Source organism: Sciurus vulgaris, assembly GCF_902686455.1.
Source record: "Sciurus vulgaris genome assembly, chromosome: 10".
NCBI classification, from domain to species: Eukaryota; Metazoa; Chordata; class Mammalia; order Rodentia; family Sciuridae; genus Sciurus; species Sciurus vulgaris.
Window position 1 is genome coordinate 137,438,575 of NC_136470.1, and position 22,547 is coordinate 137,461,121.

The 22,547-nt window shown below is 44.8% G+C and overlaps 1 protein-coding gene and 1 pseudogene across 3 annotated transcripts in view; both read left to right on the plus strand.

Moving 5' to 3' along the window:
• The window catches only part of VEPH1 (ventricular zone expressed PH domain containing 1), a 238,800-nt gene that overhangs the window by 151,614 nt on the left and 64,639 nt on the right, over positions 1–22,547 (plus strand). For both annotated transcript variants that reach the window (XM_079100391.1, XM_079100395.1), the window contains 2 exons: positions 18,725–18,864; positions 21,737–21,871. In XM_079100391.1, coding sequence (XP_078956517.1) covers positions 18,725–18,864; positions 21,737–21,871 — 275 coding nt within the window. The remainder of the gene's footprint in view (positions 1–18,724; positions 18,865–21,736; positions 21,872–22,547) is intronic.
• On the plus strand, positions 929–8,889 carry LOC306670435 (transcription factor E2F4-like; annotated as a pseudogene). Its single transcript has 4 exons — positions 929–933; positions 6,354–6,852; positions 7,132–7,205; positions 7,335–8,889. The product of its transcript is annotated as a transcription factor E2F4-like (transcript).

Below are 22,547 nucleotides of genomic sequence, written 5' to 3' on the forward strand. Positions count from 1 at the left end.
CTCTGTCACTGCCAGAAATCAACCACATTAGCAGTGTGCAAAACAGTGTGTATTTGATTTAAAATTCATATAAATTTCAAAATCACTTTCATGTCTACAAACTCTGCTAGCTCCTAAGAAAACATCCCAGATGTATTTCTGATTGTGCTGCTATTGGCTACTTTGTAGCCTCACTGTTGGGACATCCAGCTTATATTTGTGAGCATCAAGAGTGTAGGTCAGGGACATTGAGTTCTTTCCCAATGATCTTCCCTGAGGGTTTTGTCATGGGATAAGTACATCAAGCTCCTCTTCCCAGAGTGGGGTCAGACTTTTTTTTTTTTTTTTTTTTTTTTTCCAGTGGATACCGAAAACTCACTAGAAAAGCAAAAGCAGCAAAATACATTATTTAAAGATAAGTTCCATTTTAAGTAAGTTTCATAATTTGTATTTTCATTATTCCTACTTTGGGGGGATTATTGGCTAAATTCCTGGAAGCATTAGAAATAACATTGAAATTAATCCAAAAACACAAACAATGTTGCCACCGTCACCCTTCTCTCTAATCACAAGTGCTCAGTCACCTAGCTGGAAATGATCCTGATTTGAGCACTTCGTAAGGGCTGTTCTGCATCTGGAGACCAGGAAAGTGACTGCAGATGTCATTATTCAGATATACACCCCCTCACAAATAATATGACAGCTTTATTTTTAAATTTGGACATTGTAAGGATAAGGAAATAATTATTTGAAAATATATGACCATTCCTCAACAAGTTACACATGGAATTGCCATGTGACCTAGCAATTCCATTCTTAAGTATATAAATACCCCCAAAGAATTGAAAACAAATGTTCAAACAAAAACATGCACAAAAATGTTCATGACAGGGCCAATCACAGTAACCAAAAGTGGAAACAACCCAAATGTCCACCAATAGATAACGATATGCCGTATGTCCATACAATGAAATACTATTCAGCCATGAAAAGCAATTAAATGCTAATCCATGCTACCACATGGATGAACCTTGAAAACATTATGCCACGTGAAAGGAGCCAGACGCAAAAGGGCAAATACTATGATTCCATTTATATGAAATATCCAGAAGAGGCAGATCTTACAGACAAAATGCAGATTCATGATTATTATCCCCAAAGTGGAAAATGAAATACAAAAAACGAAAATTGCCAAAGGTCACATAACTAGCAGACAGCAGAGTATAACTTGAACCCAGATGCCTCGCAGCAGGGCCTGCGCCATTGCCTGCTGTGCTGCCAGGCGAGCTGGCCGCGTCTCTGGGTGGAAGGCGGATGTGCTAGGGCAGTGCCCTCGAGCTCTTGGCACAGTATTAACAGCTCCAGTTCTTGAAGATCAGACTGCTTTTATGCAGATCTGCAAAGCACACACAGTTCTACCTCCTTTCTCGTCTCTTTGCCTGTTGCCCTTGGATATGCACATGCCACCAAAGGACTGCGGGCAGTGTCTGAGGTCCCCCCAGTGCAGTTCACTGCCATGCGGGCAGTTCCCTGTGGTGAGGCATCCTGTGGCCCTCTGCACGTGTGTTCTGTTGGAACGAGAGTCACACCGTCTCTCGGGTCTGCCTCTCCCTCCCTGTCTTGCCGTTCCAGGGCTGGACTTGGTAAGCCAGGTGAGGCTGGTTGAATCATAAAGCAGGGCCTGTGGCTTCAAGGGACACGGGCTGAAAGATGTGCGGAATACGAAAAGCAAAGGAGAGTGGGTAGGAAGCGAGGGCTGAGAAGGACTGACTAGAACAGAGCGCCAGCCTCCTCCAAGAGCCTCACAGGTCCCCAGTACACTCCCGGGAGCGCAGCTCACTTGCACTGGGTGCCCAGAGCCCGTACTGCCAACTGCAGTGGGCACAGTGGCCTGTAGGATGACACCCACCCCAGGCCTGCAGATGGGGCCCAGGGCCATACCCAGGAGACGAAGCTCGCAGCCGAGTGAGAACACCTGGCAGAGCAGTGTTGGCCACACCAGGGCCGACTCCACGTTTCCCACGACGCCCATCTGGTGGACCCGGGGGAGCCACGGGTAGGCTGGGCAGTCTCCAGAGGGGAGGCGCAGCAGGGCAGGGGTCAGACGGCTCCCATGCAGCAGGGACAGGGCGAGTGCCCCCAGCGGGGCAAGTGCGGATGAGCTTCCTGAGCCTGGTCTCCCTGACCGTGGTTCATGCCCAGCCCACTCTACCCGTGGCCTCAGAGCGCCTGGCTGACCACCAGGGCTGCCTCTCTGGACCTGCACATGGCTCAGGCAAAGCCTGACCTGGGAGATTGTAGTTCCTAAAAGGTGACCAGGGCCAGCACAAGAGCCGGTTCCACGGTCCCCACGCTGGACGCACGGGGACACCTCAGGCTCCGCCGAGTGCTCCGGGCACCAGCTGCAGCTGAGTGCTGTGGTCACGCATCCAAATCCTGGGAAGACCCTGCGTGTTACCCACCGCTGCCACCCCGCCTCCAGGAGCTCAGCAGACTGGCCATGACGAGGTCTGTCCTCACAGAGTTGTTCCGCGCAGAACCTGAGCCGACTGGTTGGGGACACGGGGTGCCCACGGTCTCTGCAGAGCCTCCTTTTGGCAAGAAGCCCTCTTACAGCGCAGGAGATTTAAGTATCTCAACCCTTTTCCAATAGGCTCTGGTCATGAACGTCACCCTCTTGACTGGCTCCCAGACTCCACTTCTTGGTGAGGCAGGAAAATTTACAATAGAGACTTTGCTAAACGTATTACATTTTATTAGATTTCAAAATGAAGCCATTATGATCGAAAGACATAAGGAAAGTTGAATTGTGAGCTTCGTGCTTTCAAGTATTTCAAATCTCAAATTTTTAAAGAAAAGAACAACTTTCTGAGCAGGTCCATTGGACTCCTGACTTATGGAGACCACTGCACCACAACTTTATGTGTCTGAACTAGCATTGGCATCAGATTTGCCCTGGAAGGCAAATTTCTGAGATGCCAGAGTCTTTGAAGGGAGGGGATCATTCCTACAGCCTCTGTTGAGTGAATGTCGTCTTTTTACCCCATAGTTTGTGGACCGCTAGGAAAGAGCCACCAAGCCAGGAATAATGCAACTCCACTAACTTTCACTCTAGTTCTTCAATCGATCTTTCTATCTCCTTCTATAGGACACAATGTATATACCAGCTGTTTCAGATTTACAACTAAAAGGTTGAGTTTCTGGAAGTTGAATAATGCTGCTTCTCTAGATTATGTTACATTTTCTCTGGGCAACAGTAAGAAATGAAGGTATAAATAATTAACCAGAAACAGTGAAGAACCAAGTCTGCTTAATGTTAATTATGATGATGAATGTCATCTCATTAGAATTAGGTCACACGAGAATGAAGCATTACACATAAATACACCCCTTAAAAAGCAATGGATGGACCTCAGACTTTAAGATACATTGACCTCTGTCATGTGAACATCCATTTATAGAAAATTGATTTTATGATTATGAATTTGCTTTTGCTGTAGACATTCTGGCTTCCAAGGCTAACCTGACCAAGGGGTAACTTATCTCCTTGATTTATGTCCTTGATGCTTGATGCCTTCACTCCAGGGTGCTCCCACTGGGAACAGCAGTCCCGCAGACCAGGATGTTGAGGTCCATCACCTGGGCTTTCTTCAAAAGCAGTATAAGCAGGGGACAGGAATGTGCCTCATAACTCATTCAGCAACACTATAAAAATCAAAGCTGCAGTTAAAACCAAAAATAAATGATCAACAAGTCTGTAAGTGTGGTGCAAAATGAAAATCATACATAACTGATAAGACAAATAACTTGAAATATTTAGCTATAATTTAAACCCCTTTTTGACACAGACTATTCACAGCTGTTTAATCTAAGCATAACCCTGTATGGGCTGCAGAGCAGAGTGAGCACCAGGTCCCACAGCCTGGGTTTGTCTTCATGGCCACCGGTCAACCACCTGACCTTGGCAAAATGACATCTTTGACCTCAGATTCCTCCTGGAATCAGATTCCTCCTGGAATCGTTCTCATGAGAATTAAGTGGCAATATACTTCAAAATACACACATAACAGCCGGGCGTGGTGGCGCACACCTGTAATCCCAATCGCTCGGGAGGCTGAGATGGGAGGATCGCGAGTTCAAAGCCAGCCTCAGCATGGTGAGGTGCTAAGCAGCTCAGTGAGACCCTGTCTCTAAATACAAAATAGGGCTGGGGATGGAGTGCCCCTGAATTCAATCCCCAGTACCAAAAAAAAAAAAAAAAATACACACATAAAGTAGAGCCCAATGCATAAAAATACAATCAATAATCAGCTATTTCCCCCTTTTCCTTCCATGTACATGTGCACACGCACATGCGTGCATGCACACACACACGCCTTCCTTTCACTCTTTTACTTATGATTAGATTCTTTGAATAAAAGGTCTCAAGCCTCCCCCTGGGCATTCCTGCCACACTCCTGTGCTCCTGAGAGCCCCTCTGAGCATGCCTGAGTCCCCAATTCTGCAGGATCCCAGGGAGCAAGCAATGGCTTCGGGCACTGTCGTGAGATCGTCTGCTTCTGTCACGCCCCCAGAGAAATTTCACCTCTATAGAATTTTATTTCACCTGTACTTCAGCATTAACTTTATAGAAAATTGTTTTTTTAAATATTTTTAAATTGTAGATGATATTTTATTTTATTTATTTATTTTTATGTGGTGCTGAGGATCGAACCCAGTGCCTCCCACATGCTAGGCAAGCGCTCCACCCCTGAGCCAACAGCCCCCGTCCGTAAATTGTTTTTTACAAGAAGCAATGAGGTAAGGGTTTCTGGACACTAAGCACCCTAGATTTCAAGAGTCATCCTGCAGCTCTATGTATCTGATTAAATCAGTGTTATGGCGACATTGAAACCCTTCCACCAGGCTAAGGGGCCATTTGTCCTTTTTCTGTATATAATAGTAGTCCTGATAAGAAAACAAACATTATTAACTCTGAGCCCAGGACGCGTCCTCTGAGAGCCTCACATGAATTAACTCATCTCTTGCTCTCATTCGCTAGGGGACCAACACATCCCCGTTTGCCTGGCACCCTCCCCACTCCTAATGCTGAAAGGTCTGTGTCCCAGAAACCACCAGGATGGCTGGCCTCCCTGCGCACCCTCAGAAATGGGTGCCATTGGTCCAGCTGAGTCATAGAGAGGTCCTGGAATCGGCCCAAAGACAGGCGACTAGCAGGTACGAAGGTCTGAGCACTTCACCATGACCTGGGACAGACTGGCCTTTGGAGGAGGGATCAGGGACACCAGTCCTAGGGGTCCCTCTCTCAGGGCAGAAACTGGTCATGGGAGCCCCCTGGGCTCTCCATTGCCTGGCATGAGGTAGATGGTGGCGAGTCACACTCTGGTCTTTACCAGAAACACAAAACAGCAAGTGGGCACAAGTCCTTAGAAACAGCTTTCTCAGAAGACATCTCAATTACTGTTCATGTGCACAGGTGACACTGTGCCACTCTGTGCAGTGTCCAACGGCCTCCTCGTCTGACTCCCCACCCTCTGCCCTTTCCACCTGACTCCTCCAAGCATGCCTAAACCTCCATGATTTTTCATTGGGACAAGATTTTTTTTCTCCTCCAGTCTCCTTGTTCCCCAACATTTTTATTCTATACAATTACTTTCTCACTTATTGTAAGATTGCAAGACTGTTTTATATTGCACCTCAGATTTATAGAAAAAATGTGCCATCATTTTGTCTAGAGTTGCCTATGGTGGTAAACAGAGACCAACCGCTGGTTAGTGAGAGGGGAAATTAATTTAGACTCCCACCTGCCAGTCTCTCCCACCTGATCATTTGAACGGTACTGTTGGGAGACCACCCTTCATTAGATGAACGTGCATTTCCTCTCAGTCCCCCTTTGCCTGTCTCCGAGGTGGTGCTGGGTCCCTGCTTCCTCCTGGTGGACAGCAAGCGATGATGTTGGGGTAGTGGCAGGGCGTGTCCTTGGCTTTCTGGATCACCCTTTCACCACCAGCAGACACAGCTAAGTCCGGTTGCTGCCACTCACCTGGGCTAGCCATGGGTCTACCTGCCAGCTGGCCCACCTTAGCTCCCACGCACGGCCCCTCTGAATCCTGGCTTAGAATCCTCTGTGCAGACCAGTGGGCAGAGCTGCACCTACCTTCTCAGCATCGTGACATCTCGGAAGAGCGGCCCCACAAGAGCTACGCTGGCTCCTGTCTGCTCCATAACAGAGGCGAGGGTGGTGCCTGAAAGCTGAACCTCGGGATCCTGCCGCCTGGCTCATGAGCGGTGCTTTTAGTTAGGCTGGCTGCCCTGGCTGGTGCTGAGGCCACCTGGGAGTGGATACCCTCCCAACGGGCCACCTTTGCCCCTAGTGTTACCATAACTAATCTAGCCAAAGCTGGAAGATGGGGGATCAAGACTCACTTCTGGGCGGCGGCGCTGGCCTGGCCTGCCTGGCTGAGGGGAGGCGGCGGGCGGGCCACAGGCGCCGCCGCCCCCGGGCACTCCAAGCCGGCATGAGAAGAGCCTGGGACTTCTCACCACCAAGTTCGTGTCACTTCTGCAGGAGGCCAAGGATGGCGTGCTTGACCTCAAGCTGGCAGCTGACACCTTAGCTGTGCGCCAGAAGCGGCGAATTTACGACATTACCAACGTGTTAGAAGGTATTGGGCTGATCGAGAAAAAATCCAAGAACAGCATCCAGTGGAAGGGTGTGGGGCCTGGCTGCAATACTCAGGAGATTGCTGACAAGCTGATTGAACTGAAGGCAGAAATCGAGGAGCTGCAGCAGCGGGAGCAAGAACTTGACCAGCACAAGGTGTGGGTGCAGCAGAGCATCCAGAACGTCACAGAGGACGTGCAGAACAGCTGATATCCTCCTGGCGGTCCCTGCTCTGGGGGAGTGGGCATAGGGCCCCTGGTTCATCTGGGTTTGTTCCTTGGTGCCCTGGACCCTGTCCCTTCTGGGAGGATGGAGCCCCTAAGCTTCAGGCTCCTTTCTCAGAGCCCCTCCCCTCCCCTTCCATTCCTAGCCTATGATCCCTCCCCACATGAACCCAGGCCCCAGAACTTCCTCTGAGGATGTGTGTGTGTCAGACCTTTGCTAAAGCATCGGGTCTCCTCTGGTCTGCCATCTAACGTTGTAGACAGGGCATCAGCTGTTCTCCTTAACCCTCACACCTTGGCCTACGTGACTCATGAGGACATCTGCAGATGCTTTGCTGGTGAGCAGAGCCTGGGTAGGAGGAACTGGGGGTGGGGCTAGACCGAACCACAGCCCTGAGTATCAGACTCAGTTCCCAAGGATAGTTCCATTTCTTAAGATGGACCCTGTGGCCTACCCAACCAGGCAGTGAGACACCCTCCTGGCCATTCGTGCCCCATCAGGCACCAGCCTAGAGGTGCCCACCCCAGAGGGTCTCAATGGGCAGAAGAAGTACCAGATTCACCTGAAGAGTATGAGTGGCCCCATTGAGGTACTGCTTGTGAATAAGGAGGCATTGAGTTCGCCACCTGTGGCTGTGCCTGTGCCACCACCTGAGGATCTGCTTCAGAGCACACCTGCTATTCCTACCCCTCCACCTCTGCCCAAGCCTACCTTAGCTCAGCCCCAGGAGGCTTCAACGTCCAAGTAGTCCCCAGCTTACCACCCCCATCCATGTTCCTGGCAGCACAGAAGTCCCAGGGGTAATGGGTCCAGCAGCTGAAATCACAGTGAACAACAGTGGTTCTGGAACTGAGAGCAAGGACAACGGTGAGCTCAGCTCACTCCCACTAGGCCCAACAGCACTGGACACCCGGCCACTGCAGTCTTCTGCCCTGCTGGACAGCAGTAGCAGCAGCAGCAGCACTAGCAGTTCATCTGGACCCAATCCTTCTACCTCCTTTGACCCCATCAAGGTGGAACCGACAGGTGTTTTGGAACTCCCCAAAGAGCTGTCAGAAATCTTCGACCCCACACGAGAGTGTATGAGCTCAGAGCTGCTGGAGGAGCTGATGTCCTCAGAAGTGTTTGCCCCCCTACTCCGTCTCTCTCCATCCCCTGGAGACCACGATTACATCTACAACCTGGACGAGAGTGAAGGTGTCTGTGATCTCTTTGACGTGCCTGTTCTCAACCTCTGACTGACAGGGACATACGCCGAATGGCCGGGACCCAGACTGTCTGAGTTGGGGGCTGCCTGGGGACCTTCCCCCACCCTGCCCCTACAAGGCTTGAGAGCCACAGACTCCTGGCTTCTCCAGCCTTCCCCTACTGCAGTTCTGGCCACATTTCCCTCTCCTGCACTGGCACTTGTACTGTGCTAGCAGAGCAAGGGAAAGGGGCTCAGCCCGCTTCACCACTGAGCCAAAGTGTTTGCCTCTTCTTTTCTGGAGCCTCCCCATCCCAGGCTTAGCTGCCACCCAGTGGCACTGACCCACCATTGTCCCCATAGGGCAACTTGTCCAGCCCACTGCCCTGCTCCTGCCAGCCCTTCCCCCCAAAAGGAGGGAAAGGTGGGGTGGAGCTGGGTACTTGCCAGCCAACATCCTAGTTTTCCTTAACCACCCACTTACCTTCAGCTTCTCCTGGACCTCTCATGTGCACCCCGCCCACCCCACTTCTGCTGGGCCCTGAGCCCTGGGAACCTGCAGGTGGCAGTGGTGGGTGGGGGGTGCTAACAAGAAGGAACTGAGGTCTCTAGCTAGGAATCCTTGCAGGTCATTCCCTGAGGCCTGATGCCCCATAGCTCCCCTTCATTTCCATTTATTCATTTACCCTCATTTAGAGCCATTTGCAGAGATTTAGAAAGATTTACAGTAACGAATGGATTCCTATATAAAGATTATTTTTATACTTTTTGCAGCAAAAGGAAATTGTAATATTTGTACAGTGTCCAAATGAATAAAGACCATGCCTAAGGCTAAAAAAAAAAAAAAAAAAAAAAGACCCACTTCTGATGGCTTTGAACTTCTCTCTGTCCTTCTCCCGACCTTCTCCCCACCAGAACTCCTCTTTCACTTCTGCATTATATCCTCCTCCCTGCCAATCAAACTGACCTGGCTGACCCTCTTCAGACCAGCCCTTTAATGCCTGTCCTCCATGCTCAGAGGTCGGCAGACTAAAGGCGGTAAGGAGATTTGGAAATCCTTCCTCGAGCATCGTCCACTCGATCCTTGAGGGTGGTTAAAAGGCGGGCTCCAGCCTTCCTCCTCCTTTGTTCTGTAACTAACACCTGCCTGGGTCACTCCCACCCACTCCTGCTGGAGCGCGCCCCCCAGCACCACCACAAACATGGCGCTGAGACATTATGACAGCTGTGGTGTCAGTAGGGAAAAGGAACTTTTTGGTTTCCTTTTGATATCATGGGACCATCACTGTATGTGGCCTGGCCCTGGTGTCCGTCATGCTTCTGTGACGACGGGCAGGAATTTCTGCCACAAGAGGGAGAATGAGCACAGACGTGTCACCCAGGAGACTGAAGGAAGGGCTGGTGTCAAGTGGGAGGAGAAAGCCTACTCCAGCAGAGGCTGCTGCCATCCCTCCTGTCCTGAGCACCCAGAGCCAGCCCCGTAGCCCCAGCCTAAAGTCCCTCCCTGCTCTGGATGGTCATCACGCATGTTTCTTCACCAGCTCAAATCATCAGCTTTGTTCACCCCACACTGTACCCCCATAACGTGTACCATTGTTATGTGTCAATTACAAAGAAAAAAGGAGGGCTGGTGATGTGGCTCAGGGGTGAGCATTTGCCTAGTGTGCATAAAGTCCTGGGTCCCATCCCCAACCTAACAAGAGGGAGAAAAAGAAAAAAAGTTAATTCTAATATGACTTTTCCTCAAAAAAATAAACTCAGAGTTTTCACCACTTCTGGGTGTACACCAAAAAATTTAAATTAGAGCCTCAAGGAATATTTGTATACTAGTGTCCATCATTCACAGTTGCTGAAAGGTATCAGCAACCCCAAAGTCCAGGACAAATGAATAAACGAAGCATTGTGCATGCAATGGAGAAGAATTCCTCCTTGAAGAGAAATGAAATTCTGGAACATGCTACTACATGTATGAAGCTTGAAGACAATGTGTTAAGTGAAATAAGCAGGCATGTGTGCATGGTCCATTTACACCAGGTACCCAGAAGAGTGCGATTCAGGGCCAACAGGAGGGAGGACTGGCAAGGCGTTCTTTAACAGGTGGAGGGTTTTATTTGGGAAGGATGAAAATTTTATGGAGATGGGTGGTGGTTGGTTGCACAACAATGCAACAGTGTGAAAATACTTAATCTCAGTGAGCTATACACATAACAATTACTAAAACGTACTTTGACATTTTACATAATTTAACAATAAAAAATCCTTGCCTTCATGGGGATTATAATCCTAGAGAAAGATAAAAAAAAAAAATACAAACAAAAAAGTTTTTTCAAGTAGATCGGTTTTCTTTTTTTTTTTTTCTAGATCAGCTTTTGGTTTGCCCCATTTTACAGATAAGAAACCAGAGGACACAGTTCACCCACTAAGACCCTGGTTGTCTGAGTCTAGGCCCAGTGATCTTGCCATCAGCTTCTGCTTCCTTTTGGGGATTCTTTCATTTCTCTATCTCTTCTGAGCCACTCAAACATGTACTGGATTCAAATTCTAGCTCAACTGCGTCCCAGAAGTTGGATCTTGAGATTCCCACTTCAGGGCTGTGGAGATAACACAGCCTACTTCAGGAAGGTTAAACAGAACTTGTCCCTCTTCCACCCTGGTGCAAAGCAAGGAGTTCATGGAAATTAACTCCCTTCCCTGGTCCCTCCAAACGCCTTCCCTGCGTTTGTTTGCATATAAACCATGAGTACTTTCAGCCCAGCAATGTCAGCAAACATATTCCTGAGCTTGAGTTTTTGTAAATCATTCTAGAACTAAAGTTTAGATATGATGAAGACTGGTTCACTTAAAACCCTGGGAAACAAGCCAGCCACACATGCACGACCCTTCTGTAGCTGGGAGGGAACTTTAAAATGTACGCTGAATAAAGAATTCAACACAGAGCGAACTAATTCTCTTTTCCAAAAGTAAAGCCAACCCTAAATATTTCTACCAGCTCTTTAATAAAAATCAAAGCCATGTTTCATTTTTATTCTTAAGAGTCCCTTACCTTTCAACTTCGAATTGTGCAGAGGAAAATGAGGCGAGGGGATGGGCTGGGGAAGGAGAGATGGGGGACTGAGACAGACAGCATTACCCTGTATACACGTACGATTGCACGAATTGTGTGACTCTTCATCGTGTACCACCAGAGAAATGAAAAGCCGTACTCCATTTATGCACAACAAATCAAAATGCATTTTGCTGTCTCGTACAACTAAATAGGACGAACAATAAAACAATCAATACAAGAACAGAAAGGCAGAAATAACCATAACACAAGCAATCTCCTGATAAATGTATGAAAAAAGGATCAATAAAGTGCAGAGAGGAAACAATGGGAGAGAGATTAACTCAGAATGAACATTTCTGGAAATGTGAGCAGGGCTTTGAAGAATAAGTAGGACAAAACAAAAAATGAGGATAAAGTGGTGGGGTGGGCAAGCTGAAGGATCATGAAGGTGCCAGCTGCCTGCTGGGTTGGAGGGCAGGAAGATGAGGAGGCCTGCGGGCAACCTGACCGAAGACCAAGGGCTGGAGCAAGCAGAGACCGAGTGAGTCTGGTCTGTGAGCCACCAGGAAGGTTTAATGACGCTTCAAGATGGGGAATACCCTCACAATAGCTGGGCTTGGGGAGAAACATATGTGACAGTGCAGAGGACAGGGCGCCGAGGGGGCAGGGAGTCATGCTCAGAGACTGGCGCACCCACCCCCACCAGAATCCCAACTGAGCCTCCTAGTGAAGTCGACCTCACACTCGACGTGGGACTGAGAATTGTCAGTGAGGGCAGCACACACATGAGAAGGGCCGATGAGCAATCCTCCCTCTACTGCATGGAGAAGAATCCTTCACCTTCTACTGCATGACCCTTCTTTAATTTTTCTTTGAAGATTTCCTTTTTTATTCCTGATTATGCAGGTCACGATTCTCAAAGTAGAGAATTCTGGAGATAATAAACTTAGAGCATTGTTAACATTCTGATACAAAAAAAAAAAAAAAAAAAAAAAAAAAGTCCCTTACCTCTAAACAAAACTAGTGGCCTCGATTACATGTAAGTGACCATTCTAGGAGAAGGGCTGTCAGCGTCCAGTCTCCCAAGAAGAACGGTGTGTTTCTCAGACCCAAACTGAATACTTAGAAAAGCAGCCGCCATCCTGGACTGAGAGGAGAGCAGAGCAGCACCCGGCCCTCCTTCCCTAAGTCCACGGTTCCCTGTCCCTGAGGAGCCCAGTCATTTTGACCGTTCCCTCTGGGTTCGGAACCCTCACCTACTCCCTCCTGTCATTTTTGAGGATTAAAGAAAGATTGTTTCCGTTTTGCACAGGACTTGTAAGGACTTCTCTTTACAGCTTTGCATAATCTTTGGATTTATGAAAGATTTATGAAAGAATTTGCCCTTTCCTGGGTTAGAAATTGTGTTTACATATAATAGTGGCATAGGAATTAATGCCTTTGGCTATATTTCTAGGAATGGGCATCTTATGTGGTCTTGTTAAAGATATTGGTCATCTGTGTTGGATTGCCCATCTTGTCCCTAGAGAGGTTGTCCACAGCTCCACTGAGGAAGAAGAGGCAAGTGTAAAAATTAGTGATCATAATAAATAGTTATGAAGAGTAAATGATAATTAATTAAAATATCTAAAAATGTAATTGCTGCAAAAGTAGATACTAACAGCTTGTACTAATATTTTAAGTGATTCATACAACGTATCCACACAGAAACTAAAATCTTATTTTTATTGTTTATTGTCATTTTTCTTGATTTAGAATTTTCATTAAACTTTTAAAATAACTATTACAGATTATAATAATAACTTCTTTCTGAAACCTCATGATGTCATTTAATGCTATTTTTAATTCGATAATGTTCCCCCAAAGGTTAGAAATCTTTCTAGATTTCTAAATTCTTAAACATTTTACAAACTATAAAACAAAAAAATGTCTTTACAAGGAGGCACAATTCCTGATATCTGGACTATTGCTAAAATACAAGTGGCTAAACTAAGGCAGAATGTTCACATTAACAAATAGCAATGACTTTAATGCTGGGTAGATGGCAATGTGGAGTGTTCACTTAAAATTGCAGGTAAGATGAACTTTGTACTATTACCATTATAAGTTCTCATTTTTTTTTTTTCCATGGGAACACCCTGCTGGTTTCATCTTTGTGGTTCAGAAGAAACCAGGAACCATGTAATCAAGGGTCATTGTTATACTCTGAGGTCAGCCTGGAAGAGTAAATTTGTATTGAACGTGTCTGTGTGCCAGACTCTTCGGTAGGTGGAATTCACGAAGATTTTTTAAGAGAAAAGAGAAAGGGGAGGGGTACAGGAAGGAGAGGCAGGGTGGTGGACAGAGATGGAAATACCAGCAGAGCAGGAGCCCGGCCGCTTGCTGCTAAGTGGGAGTTCTCAGTTAAGCAAGGGGAGGAAGCTAGAATGCATGACATGTTGTGAGTTACCAGTGTGAGTGCACGTTTAGCTTAACGTGCTCACATATGGAGGTAGTCACATGCCGGGCTATTATACAGACCGTGTTCAAGCTCCATCAGTTGAAAGGCCCAGGAGTAGCGACACCCCAACAGCAACAAGCAGCTTAGCACCCGTGCCTTGGCTCTAATAAAAGAACCCAGAGGCCCTGGGTAAAAGGCTGATTTTAGGACTGAAATGGGAAATATACAGGATGAACCTGAAGCATCCGTTAGTATCAGAGAGTATAGGAGTTCTCATCAACACACACACACACACACACACACACACACACACAATTATGGGGGGCTGATCATCAGATGGACATAGGAGCCAACTGAAGGAATTCTCAGTGGCCAAAATAGGAACAATTTGAGCAGGAAAAAAAATAGATTAGTACTGAATTATAATTCAAGGTATGAAATAAATATCCATGGGTACATACTGATATGATGATTGAATCTGTCTATCAATAAGATTTAAAAAATCAAATAAATAGTTTAAATGAAATAACTGGGGGAAGAATAAACAAATCCTCTAGGCAGAAGAATTCCAAATAGTTTATGCAGCTATTCCACCCTCAAGGAGGTCCTTAAGCGTGGGCTCTGACAGCCAACTCCTCCCCAAGAACATAGCAAGTGGGGACGAAGCAAGTGGATTTACAGCAGAGAAGCCTCCAGAACACACGCCAACGAGGTGCTCCAGCCAACCCCAGTGGGTAAAAGCCAGCCGATCCCATGCAGCCGTCACTGGTACAATGGTGCTTGGCCTCCATGGCTTCCCTCCTCAGAACACTGAAGTCACAAATAAGCATGAGAAAAACAGACACATCCCAGAGTACTTCTCAAAACTGTGGAAGTCATCAACAACAAGGAAGGTCTGAGAAACGGTCACAGTCAAAAAAGGAGCCCAAGGCCCCTAATGAACATACACCAGGTGGTATCCAGGACCAGATGTTGGAGCAGGCAAAGGACCTTAGGTGACAAAGGGAAGCTGAACAAACTATGAAGCTTAGCTTGGAATAATGCACTGATAGTGTTCCATTTCTTGCAACAAATGTGCCATTCAAAACTCAAATATTAATAGGAGGGAAACGGAGTGTGGTATGTGTGAACTCCATGCTACCTGCCCAGGGTTCCTGTATATCAGAAAGTATCTAAAATAAGTTTGTCCAGAAATCGTAACAGAAAAATTTTATAAGATGTAGTGAGACCATCAGCAATAAAGAAATATGAACAGCACTGTAGGGGTAAGAGGCAGGAGACAGAACTCCAAACGAGTCTTGAAGATTTCAGCTCAGAAGACTAAGCGCCCTTGTATTTAGGTACCATGTCTTTAAATTTATCCATCTGTGTGAAGTATGTATTTTGAGTTTTTGTAGCATACATTACCTTTAACAATTATTAATGATCATGCCAACTTCAGTCTATAAATCTTTTGATTTTTAGAAAAAGAAGCCACATTCTATCAAAAGTAAAGAAATAACAGATCAACTGGGCATGTGGTATAGGCCTGTAAGCACAGCAAATTGGGAGGCTGAGGCAGGAGGATTGCACTTTGGAGGCCAGCCTCTGCAATTTAGCAAGGCCCTTGACTTGCTAAATTACAACCTAGAAAGAACATGTCTCAAAATAAAAAAAATTTAAAAAGCACTAGGGATATGATGCAGTGGTTAAACACCTCCAGTGAAATCCCCCGTACCAAAAAAAAAATAAAAATGAGAAAGAAAGAAAGAAAGAAAGAAAGAAAGAAAGAAAGAAAGAAAGAAAGAAAGAAAGAAAGAAAGAAAGAAAGAAAGAGAGAAAGAAAGAAAGAAAGAAAGAAAGAGAGAGAGGAGGGGAGGAAGGAAGGAAGGAAGGAAGGAAGGAAGGAAGGAAGGAAGGAAGGAAGGAAGGAAGGAAGGAAGGAAGGATGAGATTTGGAAAACATTCTTCATTTAGAGAAGCATGACCTCCTCCCTCTTCAACCTTTAGTCTAGAAAAATCAAAAACCATCCAGGCATCACCTTGCAACTAGAAAACATTTTAATGATTCGAATATACCAAGCACACTCCCTGGAATTTCCTGAACATTTATGCTGTGTGTGATTTTCTTCAGGGTCAGGCTCCCTACATTTGAAGTGCTTTTAAGTTCAAAAGGCATTCTTTGAGGTCCACCTCGGACATCCTCTCTCTGGCCCCGTCTCTCTGAGCAGCCATAGTTACAGGTCCCTCGGTTCTCTCATGGTCTGAACCACGACAACTGTCCATCTACAGGTGTGCCTCCCATTAGGATATCAGCTTTTTTTTTTTTTTTTTTTTTTCTTTTTGGCACCATGGATTGAACCAGGGGTGCTTAACCATGGAGCCACATCCCCAGTCCTTTTTATTTTTTATTTTGAGACCGGGTCTTGCTGAGGGGCCGAGGCTGGCTTTGAACTTGTGATTCTCCTGACTCAGCCTCCCGGGTTGCTGGGATTACATTACAGGCATTCATTTACCACCATGCCTGGCAAATAAATCTTTCTTCCTTTTTTTCTTTTTTATCAAACCCAGGGCCTTGAGCATGCTTGGCAAATGCTCCACCACTGAGTTCTAACTCCAGACCTGGTTATCAGCATCTTAATAGTAAGGTGGACATCATGGCCCTTATTGCTCTCAGTATAGAATGTGACATTCATTCATTCATTCAACGTCCACTTATGACCTGCCCACCATTTGGTACTGTGGAATGAACTGCAGAGGGGAAATTACAGACAAGTTAACAACTGAATCTTAATATTGAGGAAATTTTTTCAAGCTAGGAAAGCTCTGAGAAAAAAAAAATGAGGATATTGATATAGGCCAGATGTACTGAAAGCATTACCAGAGGACTTATACCACAGAACTGAATGATTTTAAAAGTCAGTGTGTGTGTTTCTAAGTGAGGGTCTCTCTCTTCTACCACTTTGACCATTTTCTGTGATCTGAGACCCCTACTCCTGTTTATAAAAAGGGTGAAATCAATCAATCAATCGATCAATGTTTATTTTCAAATAAAACACAAATGAGCAATAAGAAATTAGGGGAAAGAGCCGGGCGCGGTGGCACACACCTGTGATCCCAGAGGCTTGGGAGGCTGAGGCAGGAGGATTGTGAGTTCAAAGCCAGCCTTATCAGCAACAGCAAGGTGCTAAGCAACCCAGTGAGACCCTGTCTCTAAATAAAATTCAAAATAGGGCTGGGAATGTGGCTCAGTGGTTGAGTGCCCCTGAGTTCAATCCTTAGTACCAAAAAAAAAAAAAAAAAAAGAAAAGAAAGAAAAAAGAAAAGAAAAGAAGTTAGGGGAAAGAAAAAGACACTGCTCATTTTGTGGCAAATGCCAGAGGTCCAACTTATAACCATCAAGGTTAAGAATAATAATATTACAGCACTTGCAGATAAATGGATGGAACTGGAGAATATCATGCTAAGTGAAATAAGCCAATCCCCAAAAAACCAAAGGCCAAATGCTTTCCCTGATGAATGGATGATGATATATAATGGGAGTGGGGTTTGGGGGGTGAGAGAAGAATGGAGGAAATTTAGATTACATAGAGGGAAATGAGAGGGAGGAGGGGGGTATGAAAAATGGTGGATTGAGCAGACCTCATTACCCTATGTACATGTATGATTACATGAATGGTAGGAATATACATCATGCGTGACTATAGAAGTAAAAAGATGTACGCCATTTGCAGACAATGAATCAAAATGCAGTCTGTAAGAATTAAAAAATAATTAAGAAAAAAAGAAAATGACATTTTTCTTAACATGTTTGTGATCATTAAAACTGGTCCATCTTTTAAAAAAATTGCTTCCTTTGAAACTTTCTATTGAAGTAGAATATCTTGCTGTCTCAGTATATATACCTTATACCTAGACTTATGTCAAATACATTTGTGTGTGTGCTCTTGTGGAATATTTGTTTCCCTGTTTCTTTGGCACAGATTAATTTAAATTCAAATTTTTAGATCATTAGTGCCAATGTTATAAAAATTACCATTGTACTAGTCAGCTTTTCATCACTATAACAAAATGCCTGAGATAATCAACTTCAATATGTTGTCTTAGTAGTAACTGATTCTGTGACCCTTATTGAGACCCCATCAACTTTAAAGAAACTCTAGTCCATTTCTACTTTAATGAGTAGAACATAATGAATGTGTTAATTTTCAAAACATTCCATTTAAAATTCAGATTGGTTCTGAAACAATTGATTCCCGGTGAGCTATCCACAGGACTACACATTTTACAAGACCCCAGTGTGGTGGAACCTAAAGCATCCCAAGGTGGCATCAGCCCACTGAGTTTGAATCCTGGCCCTGCCACAGGACCAGCCTTGAGCAACTTCTTCTGGGTCCCTGGTATCATTGGTCATTCATCCATCTAGACACCACTTAGCTTAGTTCCTACTTGTCTTCAGTGTGCCAAATTTACAGTGGTGAGCAAGCCAGACTCAGTGGCTCACTAGGCTGACTTACTAGTGGGTGAAGTTTCCTCATCTTTACAACAGAAATAACAACAGCCATTATGTATAGTTGTAAAAATCAAACAAAAGCAAGCGTGTAAGGCATACGGGAGTCAATCACTGATTGACTGAACACAGTGCCTACACACACAGTCTTGGCCCAAATGTACTTCATCCATTCACATATTCATTATTGTGAATTTGTTTTTTACACATGTCTTTACACATGGCTCCTCACCTCCTCTGTTCCTACATAAACATCCACCACTTTCTTATCCCTAAAGGATGAGCTCATGAAGCCTCCTTGCTAAAGAGCTTCAAGATGAGGTGATTTTTAGACCAGACCAGACAGCCCCATCTTTGGCCAGAGTTCTTCTGGAAGCTGTGTCTGTGGATCCTGCACAGACACAGCTCATGGCCCACACCCACTGCCCATAAAATGCCTGGGCTTCCTGCACCCACTATATTCTCCTGGTTTTCACTTGGAGGTATCCAGTCAGATGAGCATAACATGGTATCTCCCTCTTTGTTGGTAGGAAGCACTCTTTTTAAGACATTTTCATTTCAGTCTGCCTTCCCTGAAATAGGAGTGATTATCTCAGTCTGAGAACTGAAGAATGGCTTCTATGTTTCTGTGTTGAGGCATAGAGGGCAACCCTGGGAAGAAAGGAGTGTGTAATGCTACGTGCGTTTGTTCCTAGACACTGTGAGGAGCTGCGTGGCGAAGCTGTTCTTCACCTGTTCCCTCAAGGGTCATTACTGCCTGTACAGTAAGTCCAGTTTCATCCTCGTCAGCCAAGAGCCTCAGCCGTGGATTCAGATCATGCTTCTATTTCAGCAGGTGTGTGTGATTCACGTTCATCGGGCCCTTCAAGGAGCTGGTAGGGTATGAGCTCAGGTCATCCCACTGAATTATTATTCTTTGGCCAGAATTGATATGTAGATAACAGCAACACATCAGCATTTTGTTAGTATTTTTAGCATGTAATATTTTCTATATTTTAAGATAGTTTCCTTATGAAGGATCCTGGATTATAAATCAGAAGGCCAAAGCTATTTTTTTTTAAGCAGGGACTGAACCCACGGTCATTTAACCACTGAGCCACATCCCCAGTCCTTTTTATTTTTTATTTTGAGATAGGGACTCACTAAGTTGCTTAGGGCCTCGCTATGTTGCTGAGGCTGGCTTTGAACTTGAGATCCTGTCTCAACCTCTCAAGTTGCTGAGATTATAGGCCTGCAACCCTGCACCCAGCCAAAGCTATTCTTATTTTGAATATCCTTAGCTTTACAATATAAGAATGCCATAGAAAATACTCTTTAAACAACAACAACAACCACAAAAAAAGAAACCAACTTATTTGGGAGAACACCGTACCTTTTGTAGAGCTAGCCTTGGTTTCCTTGGTTTCTAAACTCTAGTTAGTTTTAGTGTAAGTGCATCCTTTCTGATGTTTTGACACTGGATGACACTTTTTTTTCTATTTAATACATGAATATAGATGAAATTACCTAAAGAGTCACTTTAAACTTAAAGAATTTCGTGCAAAATGTCGAAGTATCTTAGATGCATTAAATTCTCACATAAAATGCAAACAGACTACAAAATGTTTGTAATAGAGATCTTAGATATCATCTTTATAGATAAGAAAACTCAAGGGCAGAGCTCAGATCATCAGATCTCTGATACAGTGATCTCATTTTTGCACACGTGTTGAAAAACAAAACGGGGAGAGGCAAGGAAGAGAATGCAGGGCAGAGGCAGGAAAAAGAGAGTACAAACATTAAGTAGGGTTGAAAATGAAGCCAAGTGACAAGAGGGCTTATTCACTCCAGTTAATAAAATATTTCTATAGCTCTTACAAAAGTCACCAACCAGATAGTCTATGTCTTTATAAAATCAAGTTTATGGAAAAAAATGGATTTTAATGCTGAATACATCATAACTCCCAGCGTTATGAAAAGAGAGGTTGGATGTGGCTCGGGATGCCAGTTGTTCCTGTGTGAGTCTTAAGACACGTACCATCTCCTATAGAAGTCTCGGACTTTGATGTGAACCACATTGTATGTGCACATAAAATAACATGGATTCTTCTGCCTGTTCCTGAAATCATGATCACAGTTTTCTTCTACTTAGATTTTTCAAATAGTTTTCATCAGTGGCTTTGTATTTGGTTTGACTGACTTTTTCTAAATAATTGTCAATTTCCTAAAAACAAAAAAAAACTTGATTTTTTTTGCCCCTTCAATCATTTCACTAATCTAGTCTGATCCTTTCTCTTTCTCTTTAAGCAAAATCACCAAAAAAGCATCTGTTTATGATGTTTCTTTGTGTTCATTTTAAGATAAGATAATGGTTTCTTTCTTTTTCTACACCTTTGATCTTATGTAATCTTCTGGGCAAATTATGACTTTAGGGTAAGTGAAAAATAAAATTTTCACTTGATAATTACAAACCCAGCATCGTGGGTGCTGAGCCTGACTCTCGCTTTTCTGTCAACTCTGCACATTCAAGGATGCTTCATTAAATCAGGCCCAGCTCTTCTCTAAATGAGAAGTCACGTCCTGCAGAACCTCCTATTAGCATCAATAAATCCACAAACATGTCTTTGTTAGAAGCTGCGTAATTAATCTGTGACTGGCTCAGAAACTTCTTAAACCTGCCGACCCCTTACTTGGGGTTCGATATCCTCCATCTTTTCCTGCTTAGTACCAACTCATTTTCATGATGATAATGAGATTTTTCTAGAAAAAAATATGCATGACTCCTCATTCACTGAATAGAAGCTTTGCACATACCTGAAAGTCTCATTGTGAAATGCTTGGACAATCATTGACATAGAAAATATGATCATATAAGCAATCTCATTATTGTACCCTACATCATCCATACAGAATGTTTATGCTATTGTGTGTGAGTAGATGGTACTTTATACTCTTTATTGACATTCCACACATTTTTTTCAAATCATCCCCTTGAATCGAAAGGCCTCTCATATTCACCGGTATGGCAGCACAATACCTAAATGGTTATTAGACACATTATTGGTTAGTGAATATATAAACAAGTTTACCTCTTCCTTTGAAGAGTTGATTTTCACTGGCTTGAATGAAGTACATGTAAATGTAATTTTCTTTACATTAACAATATCAATGCCCAACACTTAAAGAAATTATCTTAAAGCTTAAAGAATATCCACCCATTATACATTTAGGATTAAAAGTGGTTTTCTTTCCCCACATGCACCCTCTCACACTATTCATATTTACATCACTACATAATAAACTTTTCATTTGCTTTTTATTCTTCATAACCTGTAGAAACAGACTTGATATTTGGAGTGTAGTTTTGATGTTAGGCCTTAATTCCCAGATCTTTGAAAAATAAAATTGAATATTTACATCAGTCACTTTTTAAAGTAACATTCTTGGGAAATTATCAAGATAAACATTATGTAAAATAGTCGGAGCACATTTGTAGAGATCAATATCAAGTGCCTTGAAAATCCTATTAAATAATTTTAAATGTTCTGTTTAAAAAACAAAATGAAAGGCCTGAAATACATGTTTGTTCTCCAAGACAGAGCTCTGCATTCTCCATTGAAATGTAAATATGATAAACCTCCAGCCAAGCCCACGTGGTGCCTTGGAACCCACCAAACATTACTGTTGGGCCTGGAGGTAATGCGTCTCTCCCCTTCACACCCACTCAGAGCCTGTTTCCTGAGCCCCTGTCCATACAGAGCCGCTCCGTGCAGTTCCTCAGAGCCCTGTGGGAGAAGACCCAGGCAGGAGGCGCCCACAGCTTCGAAACCGCCATGACAGAGTCCACGTTTCCACAGCAGAAGGTAAATGCTTCTCTTCTTGGGCAGGATATTTAAAACCAGGACTCAGGGTGGCTTTCAGTTTGCCTTTCTCTTAACCATTCAATTGTTTCCTCATTTCCTTTCCCTTCTCTTATTATTGGAAAACATGTATTAAGAAATGACTTTCAGGTAGCGCCACAGTGGACTCACACAGTGGCATCGCAGATGGGGCCTCTGCCCTTGGAGGCCCAAGAGTGACACAGTTCAGCCCACTCAGACCACACAAAACCTGCATTTTATAGAAGTAGACTGTGGACTCCAGGACTGAAAAGGAAGAGCCCAGGAAACTGGGCTGGAGGATCTTTGGTACTTTCCATTCCTTCCCCCCTTACCGCCTCTCTTCCCTGCTCCTTGGCGATCACCACAAAACAAGAAAACGAGGATAAGCTGGGCAGGTGGAGAGAGTGGTGGGGTGGAGAAGGTCTCTGAGGCGGGCATGTGTGGCGTGAGATACAGAGCCTTCTGGGAGCACAGGAGCGGGGCATGGCCCTCAGACACAGCCAGCCACGACCTGAGCAGACCACTGTGCTGGGGAAGAGCCCTGCAGAGAACCAGGCCAGCCACTCCGTCGGGGAACCTGGCAGTGGAGGACACTGGTGGGCCCAGATTTCCCTATGAGAAAAGTCAGGAGCACGGCACAGCAGGGAATGACGAGAGG